The 10,177-nt window shown below is 35.2% G+C and overlaps 1 protein-coding gene across 1 annotated transcript in view; it reads right to left on the reverse strand.

The window, feature by feature from the left end:
* LOC126890750 (cytochrome P450 6k1-like) overlaps window positions 1-9,203 on the reverse strand; it is a 33,157-nt gene extending 23,954 nt beyond the window's left edge. Inside the window, exons 1-2 of the mRNA XM_050659921.1 lie at window positions 9,130-9,203; window positions 215-1,076 (exon numbers count right to left, since the gene is read on the reverse strand). Of these exons, the coding sequence (XP_050515878.1) occupies window positions 215-1,076 (862 nt within the window). The 5' untranslated portion in view covers window positions 9,130-9,203. The remainder of the gene's footprint in view (window positions 1-214; window positions 1,077-9,129) is intronic.
* Between the last annotated feature and the right edge of the window lie 974 nt (window positions 9,204-10,177).

The raw sequence follows: 10,177 nt of genomic DNA on the forward strand, positions 1-10,177 counted from the left end.
AAAACAGTGCGAAAAAGTAAATCCCATTTAAAATACATTGTTACTTCACGCACACTTTAAATCCTTCACGCACTGCTATCTATAATGGCAGTTTTCACAAACTAAAAAGTTATACATAATATACATAGAGTAGATAAAAGGTGTTATGATTTGTTTCCATACGTATAAAAAAGGACTGTAATAATGATCTTATTTTAAACAAATTTTATCTTACCTGATGTATATCCACCATTTGGATTATCCCTTAAAGATTTGTTTGCTATATCAACTAGGTTTTGTGGCTTACCAATATAACTCTCTCTAGCCATCATCGAATTCTTAAAGATACCTTCAAAAAACATAATCACAGACTCTGGAATGAAATTTAATTTAAAAGCAGAGATCAAGCCGGGTTTAAAGAAAAATGAATTCTGAACTAAAACATTCCGTAAGGAATACTTGAATATCTTGTCAATCTGTTCCATAATGACGGATGGTTGGTCTTCAAAAGATTTTGCTTCGACATTAAAGAAGCTTCGAATCAGAAACTCACTGGTCAAATTCCTTGCAATTTTTGAAGTATCAAAAACTCCACTATTTTTAATAAGAAACTCAGACAGTATTCTATTGGTCTCGATAAAATGAGGTTCTAATTGTTTTATCATACCGGATGTAAAAAGGGGTGAAATTGTGTTCCTCATGGTTTTCCACTGCTCGTCTTTTAAGAAAAACAGTCCACGTGCCATATCTGGATGCGCAGGTATAGCAATCCTTCTATTGTAAAAAGTGGACGAATGTTTTATTAGAACATCTTTAATCAATTTAGGAGATTTTAAAACTAATACTGGCTCATCAAACATAAACATTCCAAAATAGGGTGCATCTATTTCGTTCCATATGCTTTGTATATACTCTGGAGTAACTGATTTCATTGCCAGCACATTGTACATATTTCCGAATAAAGGAATAGGAGGTGGATGTTGAACATTTCTCTTTTTCCAATAATCAAAGTGTCGTGTCAGATATTTGTAGACTAGAAAGCAGACAAAACTCAGTGCTAGCAATATGTCCATAAACCATGACGAAGTAAACAACATCTAAAAAAGATAAAATTAATATTATTAAATGTTATCTCTTAACCAACAATTTTTAACTATCCTTCTCTTCTTACGTACAACATTAAACCAAACGCATGTTTTAGAGGTAATGCATTTTGACAAGAGCTATGACCTTGTAAATAACAAGTAAACTTGTGTACTGTTTTGGTATGGCCCATAGCTCTTGTTAAAATCCATTACCTCTAACCACGCTGTCAAAATCCGCTCTTAATATCATCATCATAGGGGCGCTACAACTCTTCGTGAGTCTTTGCCGCGTTTACTATTGCCTTCCATGTTTGTCGGTCCTGTGCCACTAATTCCCATTGTCGCACTCCCATTTTCTCTAGATCTTCTTTGACTGCATCTTTCCACCTTTTTCTCGGTCGCCCTACAGGCCTTCTTCCATCTGGCCTTTCCCAGAACACATTGTTTATCAGGCGATTGTCGTTACTGCGTATCACATTCCCTGCCCATCTGAGTATATTGGCCTTTATATATCTGACTAGATTTTCTTTTCCGAATAGACACTCTAGCTCGTTATTTTATCTGCGCCTCCATTCGTTTGTCACGCTGTGTCTGCAAGGGCCATTATAGAATTCGAAGGATTTTACGTTCCCACACCAGCAATTTATTTACTTCTCTTTTTGTTAGCGTCTATGTTTCGCTTCCATAGGCGACTGCTGGTCGTATTATGCTCTTATATATCTGGATTTTTGCAACTCGTGAAAGAAGTTTTGACTTCGTTAGATGTGGTATTGCAAAGAAAGATCTGTTTCCTGCCATTATTCTCGTTTCAACTTCTTGCTCTAATTTGTCGTCATTTGTGATTTTTGTTCCTAGATATTTAAATCCTTTAACCACTTCAAAGTTGTGATCGTTTATAATAATGTTTTGCCTTATTCGCCGTCGTTCTTGTTTTGAGACTACCATGTATTTTGTTTGGTCTTCATTTATTTTTACACCGATGTTTAATGCAGCTTCTTCAAAGCTCGAGAAAATATCCTTAATTTCTAATGTTAATTATGCTACTGCGTCTACGTCATCGGCAAAGGCGAGTATGATTTTTGCTCCTCTGGCAGTTATGTATGGTTTGATTTTGTGATATATTTTCCGCATGACATATTCTAAGGCCAGGTTAAACAACAATGGGGACAACGGATCTCCCTGTCTCAGTCCAGAATTTACTCAGAAAGCATTTTGTATTTCCCCCTTTTCTAACTTGTGCAAAGGAGTTACTTACACACATTTGTGTTACCGCAGCTAGTTTCTTAACCTGCCATTACACGCGCTATAAAGGAATCCCTCACCATATTTGTTTATAACCAATGAAATTGTGTAAACTAATACGATAACCTTAAACACCCAGGAATGCCTTTAGCATGGTTCATGAGAGGTTATGAAAAAGTTATAGAATATTTCAGGCGGTCAGTGTGCTGTGTGATAGTTGAAACAAGAGACATCCCTCTTCAAGTGAGGGAATTCCTCACTGCGCGTGCAATCACAGTGAAATCACGTTTCTATTATCTCAAAGAAACTTTTAGGTTTTTATTTAATATTTAGGTAGGTTTAATTAAAATATTATTAAAAATGAATAACCTTAGTCTCAGCATCCGTATGGCTTGCAAATTGTAGAAGCCTCGGAGGTGTAACCAGAAAAGGTTCCCATTGTTTTCATTCTGGTGGGATATGTTATATGCCATTAGAGTGAAAACTTAGTCTTTTTTTTTTTAAATATTATTGTTTGGATTAGGTTTGGAACAGTGGCACAACGAGGGGGGGGTTTGAGGGTTAAAATCCCACCCATATTTTATATAGGAATATATATAAAAGAAAGTAGGAAAATGTAACTTCTCTTTCACAAATAATACAAAAACTTTCGGTGCCCAAGCAAACCCCCTCCCCCCCAGAGGTAAATTCTAGGTGCGCCACTGGTTAAGAACCCATTTTTAAATTTACCTATTCTAATTGGGAAATAAGCCACAATTTAACTTGAAAAATTGATTTTATTGACGTTTCGAATTCCACCTCGGACGTCATTATCAAAATACAAAATATTAATAGTTAATTACATAAATGCCACAAAGAAATAGCTTCAGAACAGTTGTTAATTTTAATTTGTATTTTTAGTAAAATGAATTCGAGTAAAGAACGTTAATTTCTTAAGTGGCTTGCTGAAATTGAAAATTAAGAAAATTTGCTTTTGATCTATATTATTTTTACTTTTGTTTTGTTAAATTAATAAAAAAAAATTGGTTTACGAGACTTTCTATAATATGTGAGTACAACCCATTATAATATATTTCTACATGTTGACATTCATTCTGCCTCGAAATAAGTCGAATTTATGTAGGTGAAGGCGACGCTCATACGCCTGCAACCACGTCACAATAGAAGACGCGTGTAACGGCGGGTTAAGTACGTCGAGCTCGATCATTGCCTTCCATAATGTTGCACGATTAATTAAATCATAAGCCTGTTTGAAGTCTATGAAGATCTGATGCACGTCCTGAATATATTCCCAATACTTTTCAAGCATTTGTCTTATTGTAAATATTTGATATCTCTTAATATCGAAGGAAGATAATGCTTTCTTGACATCGACTGGGTCCTACAAGATTAGTCGATGTCCACTTAAAGAAAAGGAATTAAAAAATTTTTCTCAACGTTTAGTAGAGGTTCAAAGAAAATTCTACCATATTTTTTGGTCATTCGAGCCGGATTTTCCTTGGTCTCGGTCTGTTTGTACTCAGTTTCAAACATTTTTCTGTGTGATTACAAGACAATCAGCAATAGTTTGAGCGTCCAAGATAAACTCTATAAAGGAAGTTATTGTGTTTGTTTGTGCCTATTGCTGTAGTATTGGACAAATTTGGTGAGATTTCTCCATTATTGTGTTTTTTGGATGTTATTCATTTCTTCATGGTTTGTGGAGTTAGCTTTGAGTTTTGTCTACTTCACTAATTTTAGTAAAAACTCAGACAGTATTCTATTAGTCTCAATAAAATGAGTTTCTAATTATTTTATCATGCCGGGTGTAAAAATAAATGAAATTGTGTTCCCCATGGTTTTCGACTGCTCGTCTTTTAAGAAAAACAGTCCACGTGCTATATCTGGATGCGCAGGTATAGCAATCCTTCTATTGTAAAAAGTGGACGAATGTCTTATTAGAACATATTTAATCAATTTAGGAGATTTTAAAATTAATACTGGCTCATCAAATATAAACATTCCAAAATAGGGTGCATCTATTTCGTTCCATATGTTTTGTATATATTCTGGAGTAACTGATTCCATTGCCAGCACATTGTACATATTTCCGAATAAAGGACTAGGAGGTGGATGTTGAACATTCCTCTTTTTCCAATAATCAAAGTGTCGTGTCAGATATTTGTAGACTAGAAAGCAGACAAAACTCAGTGCTAGCAATATGTCCATAAACCATGACGAAGTATGCAACATCTAAAAAAGATAAAATTAATATTATTAAATGTTATCTCTTAACAAACAATTTTTAACTTTCATTCTCTTCTTACGTACAACATTAAACCAAACGCATGTTTTAGAGGTAATGCATTTTGACAAGAGCTATGACTGTGTAAATAACACGTAAACTTGTGTACTGTTTTGGTATGGCCCATAGCTCTTGTTAAAATCCATTACCTCTAACCACGCTGTGAAAATCCGCTCTTAATATCATTATCATTAGTGGCGCTACAACTCTTCGTGAGTCTTTGCCGCGTTTACTATTGCCTTCCATGTTTGTCGGTCCTGTGCCACTAATTCCCATTGTCGCACTCCCATTTTCTCTAGATCTTCTTTGACTGCATCTTTCCACCTTTTTCAAGGCCGCCCTACAGACCTTCTTCCATCTGGCCTTTCCCAGAACACATTGTTTATCAGGCGATTGTCGTTACTACGTATCACATTCCCTGCCCTCCTGCCCATCTGAGTATATTGGCCTTTATATAACTAAATAAATAAAATAAATTTCGACCAAGAGTCAGGATTCTGTTAACCGAGATACGATAGTATCAAGCGGCGCCGCTAGGAGGATCTTCTCCAACAATGCGTCTCAGAATACCTTAAGAACACTTGGTCATTTTGTACTCTAAACCGAGTAAAGCATGAAAAAGAAAAAGAAAATAATCGTTTTCGTTTTGATTCAATTCGAGTCTCTTGCCATCCTCTGACACAGTGTTTCTGGGTCTCTACCCTTTATCGAAGAGGCTATTGCAAGTAGACTGAATTGAATCAACTCGAGACGAAGAAGAACTGCATCTATTAAAATATCTGCAGTATATTGTGGTTAGACTGTCCTCTAACGGGGAATGACAAAATAAATAAAATAAATTTCGACCAAGAGTCAGGATTCTGTTAACCGAGATACGATAGTATCAAGCGGCGCCGCTAGGAGGAGCTTCTCCAACAATGCGTCTCAGAATACCTTAAGAACACTTGGTCATTTTGTACTCTAAACCGAGTAAAGCATGAAAAAGAAAAAGAAAATAATCGTTTTCGTTTTGATTCAATTCGAGTCTCTTGCCATCCTCTGACACAGTGTTTCTGGGTCTCTACTCTTTATCGAAGAGGCTATTGCAAGTAGACTGAATTGAATCAACTCGAGACGAAGAAGAACTGCATCTATTAAAATATCTGCAGTATATTGTGGTTAGACTGTCCTCTAACGGGGAATGACAAAATAAATAAAATAAATTTCCAACCACAATATACTGCAGATATTTTAATAGATGCAGTTCTTCTTCGTCTCGAGTTGATTCAATTCAGTCTACTTGCAATAGCCTCTTCGATAAAGGGTAGAGACCCAGAAACACTGTGTCAGAGGATGGCAAGAGACTCGAATTGAATCAAAACGAAAACGATTATTTTCTTTTTCTTTTTCATGCTTTACTCTGTTTAGAGTACAAAATGACCAAGTGTTCTTAAGGTATTCTGAGACGCATTGTTGGAGAAGCTCCTCCTAGCGGCGCCGCTTGATACTATCGTATCTCGGTTAACAGAATCCTGACTCTTGGTCGAAATTTATTTTATTTATTTTGTCATTCCCCGTTAGAGGACAGTCTAACCACAATATACTGCAGATATTTTAATAGATGCAGTTCTTCTTCGTCTCGAGTTGATTCAATTCAGTCTACTTGCAATAGCCTCTTCGATAAAGGGTAGAGACCCAGAAACACTGTGTCAGAGGATGGCAAGAGACTCGAATTGAATCAAAACGAAAAAGATTATTTTCTTTTTCTTTATATAACTGACTAGATTTTCTTTTCCGAATAGAGACTCTAGCTCGTTATTGTATCTGCGCTTCCATTCGTTTGTCAAGCTGTTTGTACAAGGGCCATATAACATTCGAAGGATTTTACGTTCCCACACCAGCAATTTATTTACTTCTCTTTTTGTTAGCGTCTATGTTTCGCTTCCGTAGGCGACTGCTGGTCGTATTATGCTCTTATATATCTGGATTTTTGCACCTCGTGAAAGATGTTTTGACTTCATTAGATGTGGTATTGCAAAGAAAGATATGTTTCCTGCCATTATTCTCGTTTCAACTTCTTGCTCTAATTTGTCGTCATTTGTGATTGTTGTTCCTAGATATTTAAATTCTTTAACCACTTCAAAGTTGTGATCGTTTATAATAATGTTTTGCCTTATTCGCCGTCGTTCTTGTTTTGAGACTACCATGTATTTTGTTTGGTCTTCATTTATTTTTAGACCGATGTTTAATACAGCTTCTTCAAAGCTCGAGAAAATATCATTAATTTCTAATGTTGATTATGCTACTGCGTCTACGTCATCGGCAAAGGCGAGTATGATTTTTGCTCCTCGAGCAGTTATGTATGGTTTGATTTTGTGATATATTTTCCGCATGACATATTCTAAGGCCAGGTTAAACAACAATGGGGAAAACTGATCTCCCTGTCTCAGTCCAGAATTTACTCAGAAAGCATTTGGTATTTTCCCCCTTTTCTAACTTGTGCAAAGGAGTTACTTACACATATTTGTGTTACCGCAGCTAGTTTCTTAAGTACGTCGAGCTCGATCATTGCCTTCCATATGTTGCAAAATTAATTAAATCATAAGCCTGTTTGAAGTCTATGAAGATCTGATGCAGGTCCTGATTATATTCCCAATACTTTTCAAGCATTTGTCTTATTGTAAATATTTGATATCTCTTAATATCGAAGGAAAATAATGCTTTCTTGACATCGACTTGGTCCTACAAAATTAGTCGATGTCCACTTAAAGAAAAGGAATTAAAAAACTTTTCTCAACGTTTAGTAGAGATCCAAAGAAAATCCTACCATATTTTTTGGTCATTCGAGCCGGATTTTCCTTGGTCTCGGTCTGATTGTACTCAATTTCAAACATTTTTCTCTGTGATTACAAGACACTCGGCAATAGTTTGAGCGTTCAAGATAAACTCTATAAAGGAAGTTATTGTGTTTGTTTGTACCTATTGCTGTAGTATTGGACAAATGTGGTGAGATTTCTCCATTATTGTGTTTTTTTGATGTTATTCCCTTCTTCATGGTTTGTGGAGTTAGCTTTGAGTTTTGTCTACTTCACTATTTTTAGTAAGAAACTCAGACAGTATTCTATTAGTCTCAATAAAATGAGTTTCTAATTATTTTATCATGCCGGATGTAAATAGTGGTGAAATTGTATTCCTCATATTCCACAAACAATCCACGTGTCCCATATCTGGATGCGCAGGTATAGCAATCCTTCTATTGTAGAAAGTGGATGAATGCCTTATTAGGACATCTTTAATCAATTCAAGAGATTTTAAAACCAATACTGGTTCATCAAACATAAACATTCCAAAATAGGGCACATCTACTTCGTTTCATATGCTTTGTATATATTCTGGAGTAACTGATTTCATTGCTAACACATTGTACATATTTCCGAATAAAGGCGTAGGAGGTGGATGCTGAATATTTCTCTTTTTCAAATAGTCAAATTCCTTTGTCAGATATTTGTAAACTAGAAAGCAGACGAAACGCAAAGCTGGCAATATATCGATATACCATGACGAAGTGAATAACATCTAAAAATCTAAAAGTTAAAATTCATATTATAAAAAACAATCACACATGTGTGGACGAAATATGTAGTGTACTACAAATATTTAAAATCTACTTTAAAACCTGACTGACAAATTTGGTACCCAATACCCAACCAGAACATCAGTCTGGGTGGGACAGAAATAGAAATCGTAGATGGATATAAATACCTGGGTCTTAAAATGTACGATTGTCAGGAATAACCAGACTCAAGAACTGAAAAGAAGAATCGATCTTGGATGGGCATCGATTGAATCGCTTATTGTATAAAGGAAATAAGTTTACTTCCGTACGAAATTAAAGTGATACATTTTGTTACACCAACGTCGACGGATCGATGAGTATATAAAGGAAATTTGTATCTTTCGCCGTACGCGAAATATCGCACGATAAAATGTTTGTTGAGCGTATAATATAGGGAACTAGTCCGGGACTAATCACCTTTATACAATAATTCTTGTGGCGACACCATCGTTTGTGGTACTTTGTCGTTCATTTTATTACTTCGGTTAGCTTACGTTAGTTAGTCTTACGATGTGTTTTAGGTCTTGTTTGTAATAATAAACCTTTTTTTACAAATAAATTAATAATTTAACTTTAGACAAGCAGCACTATTTCGTCTTTTATTCATTGATTGTATAAATGAATCAAGTCCCAGCCTTTAAAAACGACTTTTTAACCTTAATAATTTTCAAAGCCAAGTTTGCTGTATCACATGTCACTTTACTAGCCTCCTTCTACATTTCATATGTAGAACAAAATTTGATAGGTCAGCAAGTTTCTAAAATAAATAGTTTTTTTCGTTTTTCTCAAAACTAAGTATTGTGGACTTATACCCTTTATACAATAAGCGCTTAAATTGGAAAACTGAGAGAAACTTTTAAAAGTGAGTTGCCCACATGCCTAAAGAGAAAGGTATTTGATCAGTACGTCCTTCCAGTCTTGACATGCGGAGCAGAAACACTTACCTTAACTAAAGCTTCAGCTACCAAACAAAGAGTGACACAGAGAAGAGTATGGAGCGGTTCATGTTGGAAAGAACTCTGCTAGACAAAATCAAAAACGAAGAGATTAGAAGAAGAATAAAGGTAGCGGACGTCAACGGATGGACTAAAATACAGATGGGCAGGACCCGTAGACAGGCTGACAGATGAGCAATGGATAAAAAGGTTGTTGAAATGGATTTAAGGGGGATAAATTACTTCTTTGTCCAGGTCTCCGTACGTAATTTGACAATGTAATTCCAAGGTATTTTATTTCCATAACTTGTTCGATACTGATACCATCAATTTCTATTTTACATCTGATTGGTTCTTTACTCATTACTATTGTTTTAAATTTCTGAGATGAAATTGTCATATTGAATTCTTTTGCTCTTATATCAAATCTGTGGACTAATCTTTGCAGACTTTCTTCATCTTGGGATACCAATATTGCGTCGTCTGCGTATCAGAGTATTTTTAATTCTTTGTTTCTCATTCTATATCCTCTTCCTTTGTTTACGTTTTTGATGATTTCATCCATGATTAAATTGAATAGCATAGTGCTCAATGGATCTACCTGTCTTACTATGCTGCCTATATCTATAGGTTCTGTAAGTTGTCCATCTAGTCTGACTTCCATTTTGTTGTTTTGGTAGATGTTTTCGATAGTTTTTATGATATCTAGGGGGACTTCTCTATTATACAAAAGATGGATTACATTACGGATTACATTACATTAAGCAATATAATTTTTATTAATACTTAGCAATAAACATTTCGCCTAGACAGGTGCCTTCTTTTATTGTGTCCGAACCCTTCGAAGATTATGGCGATTAGCCGCTTGTGTACACTACCGATATAAACAATCTTTACAAAGTACATAAAACGCATAAGTCGGCGAACCATTTTAATTTTGCAAATTAATACTTTGTCATATCAATGTACTATTTTAGTTGGGAATAAGCGACAAAATTGGCTTATTCACAACTGATAAAGGTAGCAAATTAATATGACACATTAAATTTTACCATTT

The sequence above is a fragment of the Diabrotica virgifera genome, chromosome 8, assembly GCF_917563875.1.
Source record: "Diabrotica virgifera virgifera chromosome 8, PGI_DIABVI_V3a".
Taxonomy (NCBI): Eukaryota; Metazoa; Arthropoda; class Insecta; order Coleoptera; family Chrysomelidae; genus Diabrotica; species Diabrotica virgifera.